General features: G+C 44.8%; 1 protein-coding gene across 1 annotated transcript in view; it reads right to left on the bottom strand.

The window, feature by feature from the left end:
- The window catches only part of LOC132829237 (cyclic AMP-responsive element-binding protein 3-like protein 3), a 30,107-nt gene extending 13,482 nt beyond the window's left edge, over window positions 1-16,625 (bottom strand). The window contains exons 1-6 of the mRNA XM_060846607.1: window positions 16,542-16,625; window positions 12,542-12,688; window positions 11,083-11,371; window positions 8,648-8,766; window positions 6,236-6,349; window positions 3,116-3,222 (exon numbers count right to left, since the gene is read on the bottom strand). Coding sequence (XP_060702590.1) covers window positions 3,116-3,222; window positions 6,236-6,349; window positions 8,648-8,766; window positions 11,083-11,371; window positions 12,542-12,688; window positions 16,542-16,625 — 860 coding nt within the window. The remainder of the gene's footprint in view (window positions 1-3,115; window positions 3,223-6,235; window positions 6,350-8,647; window positions 8,767-11,082; window positions 11,372-12,541; window positions 12,689-16,541) is intronic.
- Window positions 16,626-17,254: the final 629 nt, after the last annotated feature.

The following is a 17,254-nucleotide window of genomic DNA, read 5'->3' as shown; positions in this document are numbered from 1 at the left end:
CTAACCACAGAGCCGCGCCACCCTGATCAAACTGGATGAACTGAAGTGCATGTAAGAACTTTACATTTGATGCCGGGATAAGACCATATGACATAGTAGCAGAAGTAAGGCCATTCAGCCCATCGAGTCTGCTCCACCATCCAATCATGTGTGATAAGTTTCTCAACCGCATTCTCCAGTTTCCTCCCCACAACCCTTGATACTCAAGAACCTATCTATCTCTGTCTTAAATATACTCTATGACCTGGTCTCCACAGCCTTCTGTGGCAATAAATTCCATACACTTAATGGTAAGGTCCGAGGGAGTGTTACTGAACAAAGAGACCTTGGAGTGCAGGTTCATAGTTCCTTGAAAGTAGAGTCACAGGTAGATAGGATATTGAAAAAGGTGTTTGGTATGCTTTATTTTATTGGTCAGAGTATTGAGTATAGGAGTTGTGGCTGTACAGGACATTGGTGAGGCCACTTTTGGAATATTGCATGTAGTTCTGCTCTCCTTCCTAACAGAAGGATGTTGTGAAACTTGAAAGAGTTCAGAAAAGATTTACAAGGATATTGCCAGGGTTTGAGGATTTGACCTATAGGGAGAGGCTGAATAGGCTGGGGCTGTTTTCCCTGGAGTGTCAGAGGCTGAGGGGTGACCTTAGAGAGGTTTATAAAATCATGAGGAACATGGATAGGATAAATAGACAAAGTCTTTTCTCTGGGGTGGGGGAGTCCAGAACTTGAGCGCATAGGTTTAGGGTGAGAGGGGAAAGATATAAAAAGGACCTAAAGGACAACTTTTTCATACAGAGGGTGGTGCCTGTATGGAATGAGTTGCCAAAGGAAGTGGTGGAGGCTGGTATTATTGCAGCATTTAAAAGGCATCTGGATGAGTATATGAATAGGATGGGTTTATTGAGATATGGGCCAAATACTGGCAAATGGGACTAGATTAAGTTAGCTTATCTGGTCAGCATGGGTGAGTTTGATTGATTGCTCTGTTTCCATGCTGTACATCTCTAAGACTCTATGAGTCTATTCCCCACTCTCTGGCTGAAGAGATTTCTCCTTATCTCCATTCTAAAAAGTCTTCCCTTTACTCTAAGGCTGTGCCCTCAGGTCCTAGTGTCTACTACCAATGGAAACATCTTCCCAACTTCCACTCTGTCCAGGTCATTCAGTATTCTGTAAGTTTCAATTAGATCTCCCCTCATCCTTCTAAACTCCATTAAGTATAAACCTAGAGTCCTCAAACGTTCCTCATATGTTAAACTTTTCATCCCTCGGACCATTCTCGTGAACCTCCTCTGAACACACTCCAGAGCCAGTAGTCTTATGGGGCCCAACACTGCACACAATACTCCAAATGTGGTCTGACCGCAGCCTCACAGAGCCTCACAAGTACATCTCTGCTTTTATATTCAAATCCTCTCAAAATAAATGCCATCATTGCATTTGCCTTCCAAATCACTGAGTCAATCTGTAAGTTTATCTTGAGAGAATCCTTGCCTAGAACTCCCAAGTCTCTTTGCACTTCAGATTTCTGAGTTTTCTCCCCATTTAGAAGATAGTCCATACCTCTAATCTTCCTACCAAAGTGTATGACCTCACACTTTCCCATGTTCTACTCCATCTGTCACTTCTTTGCCCACTCTCCTAACCTGTCCAAATCCATCCGCTGCCTCCCCGCCTCCTCAGTACGACCTGTCCCTCTACCTATCTTTGTATTGTCTGCAAAGTTAGGCAGAATGGTGGCACAGTGGTTAGGCACGGTGGCACAGTGGTTAGCACTGCTGCCTCACAGCGCCTGAGACCCGGGTTCAATTCCCGACTCAGGCGGCTGACTGTGTGGAGTTTGCACGTTCTCCCCGTGTCTGCGTGGGTTTCCTCCGGGTGCTCCGGTTTCTTCCCACAGTCCAAAGATGTGCGGGTCAGGTGAATTGGCCATGCTAAATTGCCCGTAAATGTAGGGGTATGGGTGGGTTGCGCTTCGGCGGGTCGGTGTGGACTTGTTGGGCTGAAGGACCTGTTTCCACACTGTAAGTCTAATAAAAAAAAAGAATGCCCTCAGCTCCTTCATCTAGATCGTTAATATATAAAGGTGAAAAGTTGTGGCTGCCAACATTGAGCTTGTGGAACACCACTTGTCACCAGTTGCCACCCTGAGAAGGACCCTTTTATCTGCACTCTCTGCCAGACAGCCAGGCTACTACCCATGTTAGCATCTTGACTCTGACATCATTGGCCCTTATCTTACTCAGTACCCTCCTGAGCGGCACCTTGTCAAAGGGATATCTGCAGATTTCTGAGACTGTAGGTTGGCTAAATCAAGAAACATTCTAACAATCCACAATTCAACTTTAGAGAACAGGAATATCCAATAAGTATAAAAGGGCAAGACCACTGTATAAAGATCAGTAAGAACAACTTTTGAGATTTTACATGTAAGTCAAAATCAAGAATATAGTTTACTGAGCAGGAAAACATGCACAGAACTGAAACTTCTTTTAATAAAGTTGACAGCAAGGTTAAAAAAAACGATTCACAGTTGAACTCCCCAAATGGTTTAGGCCTTGAGAAACAGTAGGCTATAAGGCAATTAGAAATAGGAACAGGAGTAGGCCATTCGGCCTCTCTGCTATTCAATAGGATCATGGCTGCTTCGACATTCCTCACATCATTTTTCTGCCCTTTTCCCATGACCCTTCATTCCCTGAAAAATCAAGAACCTATCTCAGCCTCAAACATGCACAAGGACTCTGCCCCCACGGCTCCCTGTGGCAAGGAGTTCTAAAGACTCACAACTCTCTCAGAGAAGAAATTTCTCCTTATCTCAGACTGTTTATGATATACTGCTGAGAGCAGATGCCAAGTGAACCTGCCCATTCATATCTCGGTAATTCCTACACCCACTTTCGAAAAATGCAACATGAGATTGATGCCATGCCCCACTGTTTCACCAATGATCAAACCAACAAATTAATATTCTAGCAAGGTACCAGAATCAATGTGCATCTCATACACCTAAATAAAATTGTACAATGAGAAATCCACCCTATGGTGACAGGTGGGTTAACTGCACCCAGTTCCCAGTCCCACTGTCAAGTGTTGGAACAACATTGTCTCTCACCTGTTTTCCAAGCCATCTATGTATTCCTTTTTCTTCTTCCGGCTCTCTTGTGCCGACTGTTTATTCCGGATCTTTCTCCTAATCTTCTTTAAAATCCGCTCTTCTTGCTGAGAAAGGGAAAGAATATAACTCATCCAATCTGCTCACACTCTCATTCAATTGTTACCGACAAACTGAAATGAGATGGGAGAGAGAAAGGGACAGACAGCTGGACAGTGAAAAAGAGAGGGAATGTGTGACAGGTAGAAATAGAAAGAAAGGATTTGGGGCTGAGAGACAGGGGACTAGATTGTCATGCAGTCAGGGACAACAGCATCAGAATGGGAGTAGGTAATTCAGCTGTGTTTTTCCATTCAACATGAGCATGGCTGATTCATCTTGGCCACAATTCCACTTTCCTGCCCACTCCCTCTAACACTTCAACCCATTACTCATTAAAAAATCTATCTCCTCCTCAAATGTATTCAGTGTCCTGGCCCCATCGCACTCTGTGGTAGCGAATTCTACAGAGTTACAATGTTTTGAGAGATGTAATTCCTCCTCATCTCCATTTTAAATCTGCTATCCTTTATCCTAAAGCTATGACCTCTCTGTGATAACCCCCAAAGGGTCCATGGGAAATCACTAATCAGTCTCCTTGTGGAATTTATTGAGTATGAGTTTCCTTGGTAACAGGCAATGACTTTTAGATTAGATTCCCTACAGTGTGGAAACAGGCCCTTTGGCCCAACAAGTCCATACCGACCCTCCGAAGAGAACCCACCCCTCCCCCCCCCATATTTACCCCTGACTAATCCACCTAACATTATGGGCAATTTAGTTCGGCCAATTCACCCTAACCTGCACATCTTTGGACTGTGGGAGGAAACTGGAGCACCCGGAGGAAACCCATGCAGACACGGGGAGAATGTGCAAACTCCACATAGACTGTTGCCCGAGGAAGAAATTGAATCTGGATCCCTGGTGCTGTGAGGCAGCAGTGCTAATCACTGAGCCACCAGGAACACATCACCTAAATCACTTTAAGCAGAACCATCCCACCTCTAAGCCAGGAAGCCTGAGTTCAAGTCCCACTGGTTCCAGAGGTGGGTAATAACATCTCTGAACAGGTTGATTAGAAAATAAATAAAGCAGAACCAGCCTATCTCTGTGCTAGGAGGCCAGGGTTCAAGTCCCACCTGCCCGAGACATGTGCCATAACGTGTCTGAACTGGTTGATTTGAAAAAACAAACAGAAACAAAATAAAGCAGACCCAGGGATGGGTCTACACAACTGTCTGTCCCAAGCTGGGACAAGTTGAAGTAAGTCACACGCAGGTGGCTCTGTTTTGGGGTTGAACAATAAATTATGTTCTTTTCCAGTCAGCTTCATGAGTTATTACAGCTCTCATTCTAGATTGCCTCAAAGGATCCTTAAGGATGTGGGATGCTTTAAGCTGTGAGTTCATACCTTCCACTCTCGATAGGAAGTGGAAGGATAGGCATGTCCCAATCCACCATTACAATCAGAAAATCCCTACATGTGGAAGCAGGCCATTTGACCCAACAAGACCCAACAACTTTGTGGGAAGCTAGAGAAGTGATTGCTGGGTCTCTTGCTGAGATATTTGTATCATCGATAATACAGTTCTCCCTGTATTCTATGATATCTAACCTTGCTAGTCAGTCTCCCAAGGGGAACCTTGTTGAATGCCTTACTGAAGTCCATATAGATCACATCTACTGCTCTGCCCTCATCAATCTTCTTTGTTACTTCTTCAAAAATTCAATCAAGTTTGTGAGACATGATTTCCCACGCACAAAGCCATGTTGACTATCCCGAATCAGACCTTGCCTTTCCAAATACATGTACATCCTGTTCCTCAGGATTCCCTCCAACAACTTGCCCACCACTGAGGTCAGGCTCACTGGTCTATAGTTCCCTGGCTTGTCTTTACCACCCTTCTTAAACAATGGCACCACGTTTGCCAACCCCCAGTCTTCCGGCACCTCAGCTGTAACTATCGATGATACAAATATCTCAGAAAGAGGCCCAGCAATCACTTCTCTAGCTTCCCACAGAGTTCTTGGGTACACCTGATCAGGTCCTGGGGATTTATCCATCTTTAGCCACTTCAAGACATCCAGCACTTCCTCCTCTGTAATCTGGACATTTTGTAAGATGTCACCATCTATTTCCTTACAGTCTATATCTTCCATATCCTTTTCCACAGTTAATACTGATGCAAAATATTCATTTAGTATCTCCCCCATTTTCTGTGGCTCCACACAAAGGCCGCCTTGCTGATCTTTGAGGGGCCCTAATCTCTCCCTGGTTACCCTTTTGTCCTTAATATATTTGTAAAAACCCTTTGGATTAAACAATCCACCTAACCTGCACATCTTTGAACTGTGGGAGGAAACCGGAGCACCCGGAGGAAAATCACACAGACACAGGGAGAATGTACAAACTCCACACAGACAGTTGTCGAGGCTGGAATCAAACCTGGGTCCCTGGTGCTGTGAGGTAACTGTGCTAACCACTGAGCCACCGTGCCATCCCACCTCATTCATGGAGTGGGATAGCTTTTAAATGCTTCACAGCATTTCCAGAGATCAATGTAAAAGGTCTCACCCATGTCCACTCACACCAAGCAAAACCCTGTCACCACCTTTAATGCCCCCTCCATTCCATGCTGTGGCACTTCAAAGCTCATTTACCCACAGCATGGAACCAATGACAATAGGATGTGTTTAAAAAGCTTTAAGAGTAATTAATTCATAACATTCCAGTTTTTTTTTGAAAATATCTCGTTGGGGTACCCAGAATTGATTAGTACACTCCAGGTGGGTTCTATCCAGAGCCCTGCACAACTGTGAAATAATTTCGACACAACGTATTCCAGATCACTTGAGGTCTAGTTTCCAGAGTGCAAGTTGCACTCCCTCCCTCGTTCACTCTGCCTCCACTTGGTACTGACTGTCTCCAGTTACCATCAGATTACTGCAGTTATTACCAGCTATTCTAGTTAATGCACAGGGTGGTGTTGGTGTGCCTAGGTTATTACCACCCCCTGCCTAGTTAGCATCAGCTGGACTGGTTAGAACCATGGAAGCAACAACAAATCGACGTCCGTGTACTTTTGTGAGTGGCAGCTGTGACGGAAGGGTGATCCCTTCTTTCACCAATAACTTCTTCTCATCTTCGTTGAGCACCAGCTCCCGTGCTTGATGTGGCTGCAACTGTGGCTTGTGCTGAGATTGGAGAGAAAAGAAGGAAGTGAGAAGCATGCACAATGAAGAGATAACAGCCTGGAGTTACTGTAGCTACAATCAAAAAGAGAGATTTGCATTTATATAGCACTCTGCATAACCTCAGACAGCTTTAAGCCCAGTGCAGATGCTTCTGATGTTTGCTCATTGTTATAATATAAGAACAGCAGCAGCCAACCTATACACAACAAATCTCCCACAAATATTAATATCATAATGACCAGGTCATCTGATTTCATTGATATTGGATTGAGGATAAATAATGACCCAGAATACATTGAATGGAATCTTTAACATTGCCTGAGAGGGCTCAGTCTTATCTGAAAGATGGCACCCACACATTTACGTACCAATGTATGAATTAAGAGCAGGAGTGGGCCATTCAGTCCCTCAAGCCGACATGGATAACGCTGAAGACAAAAGGAACTGAACAGAAGCTTTACAATGTCCTGTTATGTGAGTGAAATTACACCAAGTCATTCGGGTCTGCCAAGAGCTACGATTGCAGGAAATCAATATCTGCTGTCTGTACCGAATAAGGATGAAACATTTGGGATTCCTCACATGCACAGATAATTCCAAAAACGGCACTGAGACCTTTGTGTAAAGCAGTCAGAAAATCCTCGATTTTCAGGAGAACCTCAAAGAATAACTCTGCAGGAGGTAACCTACGACAGGAGGCAAGGTCAGCTGCCAACTCTCCTGGGTAATAACGTTGGGGCTAGTTACAGAACCTAGGGTAGTGAAAGGCAGTGATTGAGATAGGTCTAGTAGTTATTTGTTTAATAAATTAATTGAGTTTTATAGAGCTTGAAGTGCCTTCGCTGTATCTCAGGGATGAGCAACAAGCCTGCATCATTCAGATCAACAATGACCCGATTACTTTACATTCCCGTCCACCCTACTGATACCCTTTCCAACTCACTTGCTAATCAAATATCGATCTACTTCTGCCTTAATAATAATCGAAGACTCTGTTCCATTGCCTGTTGCTATAGAGAGCACCTAAGACTCATGGCCTCCGAGGCCTAATTCTCCTCGTCTGCCTGAAATGAACAACCTCTTCCTTTTAATCAGTGACCTCTTGTTCCAGATTCTCCCAAATATCGGTTCGCTTGTCACAACTCCAATGGACAAAAGCCGAGGTTGTGCAAGCTATTCGTAAAAGACATGCCACCCATTCCAAGCATTAGCCTGATCAACCTTTTATCAACCACTTCCAACATTCTTCCCTAATGAGACCAATACTATCACAGTACTCCTGATGTGGTCTCACAAGTGCCCTGTGTAACTGAAGCTTGCTATATACCCTTTGGTCCAACTCACCCATGCCAACCAGATATTCTACATTAACCTAACCCCATTTGCCAGCACGTGGCCCATATCCCTCTAAACACTTCCAATTCATGAAGCCATCCAGATGCCTTTTAAATGTTGCAATTATACCAGCCTCCACCACTCCCTCTGGCAGCTCATTCCATACATGCAACACCCTCTGCATGAAAAGGTTACCCCTTAGGTCCCTTTTAAATCCTTCCCCTCTCACCTTAAACCTATGCCATCTAGTTTTGGACTTCCCTTACCTGGGGAAAAGACCTTGGCTATTCACCCTCTCCATGTTCCTCATGATTTTATAAATCTCTATAAGGTCACCCTTCAGCCTCCAACACTCCAGGGAAAATAGCCCCAGACTAGTCAGCCTCTCCTGGTAGCTCAAACTATGGCAACATCCTTGTAACTTTTTTCTGCATCTTTCAAGGTTCACAACATCTTTCCTGTTCCAAATAGACCAGAATTGAACATAAATATTTATATCTTTAACTAGCATACAATATTTCAAGCATGAATTTCTCTCCCTATATCATAATCTCACCTTGGATTGGACGTTTACTAACAGTCCTAAAGTAATGAGTATTATTTCAGTGTCTCAGTTAAGTGTCCAGATAGATTCAAAATGAACATGCTTGCAGTAAAGACTGTGAATTAGCATGGACTGTTATGACTGTAGGTTACAGCCCAGATAGAGGCTGTTCAACCCATCATGTTTGTACTGGCTCTTTCCTAGATCATTGCCAAACGAATCCCACTGTCCACTGCCTTCTCAAAGCCAATCTCACTGACTATTTCCGTCTGTTAAGTTGATCCAACCTACAATGTTGTAAATATGATTTACTCAACTCCACTTTAAAGTTAAACTGAACAAAGGTGAATTGCAAGAAATTAAATGATCCCAAGGTTAGAGGAATTCATTCAGAGTAATGTAACCATGTATCGCCTCACCGTTTCGTTTGTGCTCGAAAGCAGCAGGTCTTTGACCGTCAGGGAGAGGAAGTTGTCTGCAGGAGGTTGTGAAGGAATGTTCCGTCCCTCTTCCTGAAACGGTTCCGAGTTCCAGTCATCTGGGAAACGAAACGCAGAAAAGAATACGTTCACATTCCTCGCAGAATTTCGAACAGTCTGACTCAATCTGTATAAATTATTAATATATAACAACAAATTGCCTTTCTGTAGAACCTTTAACATGGCAAAAACATCTCAAGACACTTCATTGGAACATTACAGAACAAAATTAACACCATGCCTCATACAGATACATTCGGACAGGTGACTGACCTCTTGCCCATAAAATAAGCGTCAAGGAGGATCTTAAAGTGGCCCAGTGTTTAGCAGTACCGCCTCACAGCGTCAGAGACTCAGCTTTGATTCCACCCTCGGGGACTGTCTATGTCAAGTTTGCACATCCTCCCACAGTCCTCCGACAGCTTCTTTCTGACTGTAGGGATTCTGTGATTCAAGTGGAAATGGAGGTGTAGAGGGTCAGAATTCCAGGGATAACTGCAAGTGATGCTCCAGAGGGAACGGAGAATGTGCAAGACAGAGACCTCAGGATAAAGCTGGAGGAGTTTAAAGAGATAGGGAGGAGTGAGGTGGCATGTGAACAATTTCAGTCACTGCCTATCAGGATGGTGGGAGAGTGGCACTTTGAGGCCAGGCCAGACACCACTACATTGGTCAAGATGTTGAATGCAAAATCAGAAAACGATGGCATTTTCTGCTGTGAAAGTGTAACCAGTTCTAAATACAAATGCAAAGAACCTGGTATGTTCTCTTTTATTCCCTACATTTTCTTTCCCAGGTCACCAAATCATCTCCAATCCAAGGGGAAGTATTCAGTGTGTATGTCTACTGCCCCCTAATGGTCTTCTCAAGTAAGGTTGAATGCATTTAGCCCATTTCTCTCTAAACCTGTCCAAATGTCTTTTCAATGTACATGCACCTACCACGTCCTCGGGCAGTTCACTCCATGTCCAAACCACCCTCTGTGAAAGAATTGCCCTCATTAGTTTTGAACTCTCCTGGTCTAAGGAAAATGCCTTTGCTATTTGCTTTATCTATGGGTCTCATGATTTTATAACCCTCTATAAAGGTCACCCCTCAACCGCCTACACTCCAGTGAATAAGGTCGCAATCTACCCAGTCTCTCCTTATAACTCAATCCCTCCAGTCCCATCAACATCCTGGTAAATCGTTTCTGAACCCTGTCCAATTAATAATATCCTTCTTATAGCAGGGTGACCAGACTGTTCACAGTACTCCAAAAGGGGCCTCACCAACATCCCATACAATCACAACATGTCATCCCAGTCCCTATACTTAGAGGTCTGAGCATCAAAGTCAAATGTGCTAAATGCCTTCTTAACCACATGATCTACCTGGGACACAACTCCCAATAGTCAGCGGGAGATTGAGAAGCAAATGTATAAAGAGATCGCTGATAGCTGCAAGAATAATAGAGTTGTGATTGTAGGGGGATTTTAATTTTCCTAACATCGTCTGGGACTGCCATAGTGTTCAGGGCTTGGATGCCTGAATTTCTCTAGTTATCCAACATTCCCTACATTTACCAGCCTTGACCTTCACCCTAACAGGGACAGTCTGTCCCTGGACTCTTGCCTCACTTTTGATGGATTCCCACTTTCCAGCTGTGAACATCTGCCCCCAATCAACTTTTCAAAACTGGCCTTTCTCCAATTTAGAACTCTCACTTTTACATCAGGACTATCCTTTTTCATTACTATCTTAAAACTAACAGAATTATGATCACTTGCCCCAAAGTGCTCCCCCAACTGACACCTCAGTGACTTGCCCTGCCTTGTTTCCCAAGAGTAGCTTCTTTTCCCAACTGCATCAGCCTTAAACTGATCCCATTTCTCATTATTTCCCTGGTTCCCTGTTGGCCAATCTACCTAACCAGCACATCTTCGGACTGTGAGGGGAAACCCTTGCAGAGATAGGGTGGATGTGCAAACTCAACACAGTCACTCGAGGTTGGAATTGGACCCAAGCTCCTGGACGCTGAGAAATGGCAGTACTGGCCACTGAGATACTTTGCCACCCTTGAGGGGGGAGGAGAAATAATAAAAGAGAGGGGAATGGCTTGAACTGGGTTTTGAAATCGCACAGAATGAGCTCCTCATGATCACTTCCACATTTGAAACCAGGGGAAATACAAGGATCAGCACACTGCATTCCGACAGGAATATGGGACTGATTGCCAGGGATTAGAAAACTAGTTTGAAAAATTATGGAGAATATGAGCTGAGGGAATTCCTCTTCAAACCCCATCCATTCCCTCTAAATATCACCTCCTCCTGACCTCCAACAGCCCTCTCCACCACCGCCAACCCAACAGGGGTCAAAGTTCACCCTCTTACCATAGCCAAGGGAAATCTCTGCCCCTTGGATGCCCAGCTCTGGGATTCTCAGGCCAGTCGCCCAGCAGCAGGGTTCTGGCCTGAGCTGAAATGGTGGCTCATTGTGCACAGCTTCCATATTCTGGGGGCTGCTGGACATGACGCAGTGCTGGGGACTGTCCAGCTGGTCTGAGAGGTGGTCTTCCGATATCCCGCTGTCACTGCCGGCTGAGGACCAGAGCGGGGAGGCAGGAACCGCATCGGCCAGGATTGAAGACAGAAACTCCTCGTTGCTGCTGCCGCTGTGGATCTGAGGGGCAATGAAGGAACACTGAGTTAGTGACAGCCGAAGAGAATCCCACTAATATTGTCTCCACTGAAACAATAGAGGGTGGTGCGAGGTGACAGAGTTCTGTAGGTGTGGGAGAGTGACCCAGGACTCTAACGCCAGCCGGTGAGTCAGTCAGGGCTACAATACCCAGCACAGGGTGGTTCAGGGTCATAATGGTCACCGTGTAGCTCAGTTAGGACTACAGTGGAGGGGATGGATTGGGCAACATTGCCATGTGTGGTATTGAGTTGGAGTAACAATAAGCTGTACATGGGAAATCTCCAGGAAACAATGGGATCAAGGTTATGATGCTGTGTGGGGAATACACTGGGTTACAATTGGGTCAGGATTACAATTATCTGTGTAGGATGACATCGGGTTACCATTGGATCAGGGTTACGATGCGCTGTGTGGGACTAATGCTGTGATACAATTGGATCAGGGTTACGATGCTCTGTGTGGGAATAATGCTCTGATACAATTGGATCAGGGTTACGATGCTCTGTGTGGGAATAACGCTGTGATACGACTGGACGAGGGTTACGATGCTCTGTGTGGGACTAACTCTGTGATACAATTTGATCAGGGTTACGATGCGCTGTGTGGGAATAACACTGTGATTCAATTGGCTCGGGGTTACGACGCTCTGTGTGGAAATAAATCTGTGATACAATTGGATCAGGGTTGCGATGCTCTGTGTGGGAATAACGCTGTGACACACTTGGGTCGGAGTTACGATGCTCTGTGTGGGAATAACGCTGAAATACAATTGGATCAGGGTTGCGGTGCTCTGTGTGGGAATACCGCTGTGATACAATTGGACAAGGGTTATGATGCTGTGTGTGGGAATAACGCTGAAATACAATTAGATCAGGATTATGATGCTCTGTGTGGGAATAACGCTGTGATACACTTGGGTCGGGGTTACGATGCTCTGAGTGGGATTAACGCTATGTTACGATTGGGTCAGTGTTACAAAGCCCTGTGCGTGATGACACTGGGTTACAGTTGGACCTGGGGTACAATGAATTGTGTGGGCATGGCTGTGAGTTATGACCAGGTCAGGGTTACGAATCTCTGTGTAGAGGTGGCTCCGGGTTACAATATTCCATGAGTGCAGGCGTGTTTGGGGATTCTCCTGATCCTTACACTTGGCTGTGCCATTCCCCAGCCCTCTGGGTTCCCGTTGCCATCTGTATTGAAGCCCTCGTGGCGAAGAATCCCATCCTTTTGGTCAAACAGTAGATCCAGGAGCTCCACGCTGTCCAAGTCACGAGGCAGGCCCTCTGTTGGTATCTACAGGAGGAAAAAAAAACACAATGTGTAACCTCACATCCGAGGGAATAGGAACAAATAACAAACAAGGGAAGTGATTTACACAGATAGTTGATAAAACATTATCAGAAAGCACATGTTAGGAGAGAGCTCTTAGGCTTGGCCTAACACATTAGAATAGATAGAGGATTGGTTAAAGAACAGACGAGAAGGGATAGGAATAAAGTCTCCCCGTGTCTACGTGGGTTTCCTCCCACAATCCAAAAATGTTCTAATTGTCATGCTAAATTGCCCATGGTGTTGGGGATGTGTAGGTTAGGTGCATTAGTCAGGGGTAAATATAGGATAACAGGGTAGGGGAATGGGTAGATATGAACTTGTTAGGCCAAAGGGCCTATTTCCACACTGTAGGAATTCTATTTAAAAAAAAATATTTTTCTGATTGGCTTGATGTTATTAGTGCATTGCCACAGAAAATTATTACAAGAGTCTCAGTCATTTACAATTTCTATTATTTACAATGATGAGACAACCCAGTGTAATGTAGGAGAAAATGTAGGAGGACTGCAGGTGCTGGAGTTCAGAGGCGAGAGTGTGGTGCTGGAAAAGCACAGGCAGGTCAGGCAGCATCCGAGAAGCAGGAGATTCGAAGTTTTGGGCATCAGGAATCAGTGTAATGTATCCTAACATGTCAATAATACATAGTTAGCTGGGTTAAGAGAACTGTGAGGAAGGGGACTCAAAGAGGCTGCAAAGTCACAGAACCACGGTAAGTGATTGGGCAAGAAATTAGCAAAGGGACAGTAATGTAGGAAAGTGTGAGAACATTCACTTTGATAATAAGAACGAGAAAGCAGAACTTTTTTAAAATATGAGAGCCTAATGTAATCAGGCCTCTCAGCAGCAGGTGGCGATAGTGAGGAAGGGCACCAAACAGGGGAGCTGGATAGTAACTGTGGGGTCTTTCCGAAGGGAGGGATGGCTCTTTCAGAGGGAGGCACACAGGCAAACGATTCTTCAACCGAGATGTGAATCCATTGTTAATACTGTTTTACTCATTATAGCCTTACTTTCTCTCAATATTGAGAAACATCTGATGCCAATGAAATAAAGAATCCTTGCTTCATCCTTGAGCTGTCTACTGTACATGCTTAAACCTACAGTAAATGGTGATTTCCAGAAGGTTTTGGGTGTACCCATTACATAGATCACATGAAAGTTGTCATAGAGTCATGAGCCATCGAGTTGAACCGCACAGAAACAGACCCTTCAGTCCAACTTGTCCATGCTGACTAATTTTCCCAAACTTAGCTTGTCCCACGTGGGTGCATTTGGCCCATATCCCTCTACACCTTTCCTATTCATGTACCTATCCAAATGTCTTTTAAATTGTCCCTGCATCTTCCACTTCCTCTGGCAGGTCATTCCACATACGAACCACCATCTGTATGAAAAAGCTGCCCCTTAGGTCCCTTTTTAAATCTTTCTCTTCTCACCATAAAAATATGCCGCCGAGTTTTAAACTCACCAATCCTAGGGAAAAGACCATTGCTCTTCATCTTATCTATGCCGCTCATGATTTTTTACAACCTCTATAAGGTCACCTCTCAGCCTCCTATGTTCTAGTGAACAAAGTCCCAGTTTATCCAGCCTCTCCTTATAACTCAAAGTCTCCAGTTCTGGCAACATGTTGGTACAGTAAACTATCATAGGAAGTCAAATGATATTTTCACTTTGATTGCACGAGGATTGGAGTATATGGAAAGTACATGGCTTGGAAAGGGTGGACGCTAGGAAATTTTTTCCGTTAGGCGAGGAGACTAGGACCCGCGGACACAGCCTTAAAATTAGAGGGGTCAATTCAGAACAGAAATGCGGAGACATTTCTTCAGCCAGAGAGTGGTGGGCCTGTGGAATTCATTGTCGCAGAGTGCAGTGGAGGCCGGGACGCTAAATGTCTTCAAGGCAGAGATTGATAGATTCTCGTTGTCTCGAGAATTAAGGGCTACAGGGAAAATGCGGGTAAGTGGAGTTGAAATGCCCATCAGCCATGATTGAATGGCGAAGTGGACTCGATGGGCCGAATGGCCTTACTTCCACTCCTATGTCTTATGGTCTTATATAAAACTAAGGAAGTCTTGCTGCAATTACCTAGAGCCTTTGGTGAGACCACATGTTAAACACAGGCCTCTTTAGCTGAGGAAGAACATATATGCCAGAATCTTCACTAGATTGATTCCTGTCATGAAGATTTGTCCTGTAAGGAGAAACTGAGGATAGTTGACCTCTATTTCAGGTTACAGGAATGAAAGGGGATCTCATATAACACTCTAAGAGGGTGGATGCTGGAAGAATGTCATTTCCTGGCCAGAGAATATATACTCAGAAGAAAGCACAATACTGTAATGCTGGAAACCTGAAACAAACACACAGAATGCTGGAGAAACTCAACAGGTCTGTCAGCATCTGTGGAGAGAGAAACAGGGTTAACGTTTCAAGTCCAGTATAACTCTTCAGAAGTGAAAGATGTTGGAAATACTTTTTTATGTACTTTTGACAGAAGTGACAGAGAGGCATAGTACAAAAGACAAAAGGATGGTGAAAGAGAAAAAGATGTGAAATGGGTGTGAAATGGGTGTGAAGGGAGAGCAGATCCTCTCTGCTGAGAGCAAAGTAAACAAATTACAAACAAAGGCTGGGCAGACTGGCTGACCATTTCACGGCACACCTAGGTTCTGTCCGTAAAAAATGGCTCTGAACTTCTGGTTGCCTGCTACTTCAACACACCACCCTCATCTGTGGCCAACATCTCCGTTTCACGTTTGCTGCAGTGGTCCAGAGAAGCTGCAAGAACAGCATCTCATTTTCTACTTGGGAACTCTACAGGCTTCAGGAGTCAATATTGAGTTCAACAATTTTAGGGCCTGAGCACTTTCTCCCTTGTCCTTAACCCCCAACCCCTACACCTCAGGCTTTGTCATCATATGGGCTGCTACCACAACCATCCCATTGTCAGCTACGAATTGTCCCCATTAACAGCTATTGATTGTCTGAGGCTGAACTTTACCCATTCCTTTGTTTACCCAACTGCTTTTCCCTCTCTTCCAACTCTATTTCCAACTGTTGTTGGCTCCTCCCTTTCCCCACCCCCACCATCTTCAGCTCCCATCAGTTCTGAAGAAGGGTCACTGGACCCAAAACGTTAACTTTACTGTCAGATTTACTGAGTTTTTTCCCAAAGCTGAAAATGTGGTGCTGGAAAAGCGCAGCAGGTCAGGCAGCATCCAAGGAGCAGGAGAATCGAGGTTCTTCAGGAATCCATTCCTGAAGAAGGGCTCATGCCCGAAACGTCGATTCTCCTGCTCCTTGGATGCTGCCTGACCTGCTGCGCTTTTCCAGCACCACATTTTCAGCTCTGATCTCCAGCATCTGCAGTCCTCACTTTCTCCTGAGTTTTTTTTTCCAGCAATTTCTGTTTTAGTGTCACAAAAAAGGCTGGATGGGGTGGTGGGGAGGAGTTGGACAGAAGGTCAAAAATATTGGAGAGCAGACATAATACGGTCAGTTTCTGAAATTATGGAATTCAGTGTTGTGACCTCAAGGCTGTGAAGTGTCTAAGCAGAAGATAAGATGCTGCTCTGTGAGCTTGCATTGTGCTTGTTTGGATCAGCAGGATAGCAATGTTAGCATGAGGGCAAGGTGATTTACTGAACAGCAAGCAACTGGAAGGTCAGGGTCATTCCTTTGGACAGAGTGGAGGGTTTGCCTGAAGTGGCAATCCAATCTACATTTGGTCTCACATCGTAAAGCAAGCCACATTGTGAACAGTGAATACAGCAGACTAGATTGAAATGTGAAGTATTCCAGGATCTACCTGGAAGTTGCATTTGGGGCCTTGGACAATGAAAAGGGAGGAGGTGAATGTCACATCTTCTGCAATTGCATTGAAAAGTGCCATGTGCGGGGAAGTAGACCAGGGTATCCCAGAGAGAACCATTCCTGTGGAATGCTGACAGTGGAGAGGAGGGGAGGATGTGTTTAGTGAAGGTATCCTGCTGAAGGTGATGGAGTATGGTCCTTTAAAAGTGGAGCCTGTTGGGGTGGAAGGTGATGGCAGAGGAATCCTATCATTGTTCTGGGAAGGAAGGGGAGGGTTGAAGACAGAAGATGGGAGATCAGAGAGGGGATTCCTCAGTTGAGAAAAAAGATTGTGTCAGGGCGGCTCAGTTAAGGGTAGCATCACTAGAACAGATACAGCAGAGACAGAGAAACTGGAAGAATAGAATCCTTGCAGGAGGCAGGGTGTGAGGAGGTGTAGTTGAGGTAACTGTGGGAGTTGGTGGGTTTGTAATGGGGATTTTGGTAAACAGCCTATCCTCAGAAATGACAGTGAAATCAAGGAAGGGAAGAGTCAGAGATGGTTCTGGTGAGGGTGACAGAAGAAAGGAAATTGTAAGCAAAGCAGATTAATTTTCCAATTCTGGACTAGAGGAGGAAGCAGCCACAAAGGCATCACCAAAGTACTGGAGAAACCTTGAGGAGGACTGGACCAAGAAAGGTTCCCCATATGTCCCAAAATGCCATGGA

Source organism: Hemiscyllium ocellatum, chromosome 28 (assembly GCF_020745735.1).
Source record: "Hemiscyllium ocellatum isolate sHemOce1 chromosome 28, sHemOce1.pat.X.cur, whole genome shotgun sequence".
Lineage (NCBI taxonomy): Eukaryota > Metazoa > Chordata > Chondrichthyes > Orectolobiformes > Hemiscylliidae > Hemiscyllium > Hemiscyllium ocellatum.
The sequence above is the reverse complement of the archived record's forward strand: the minus strand, read 5'-3'. Positions and strand labels throughout refer to the sequence as shown.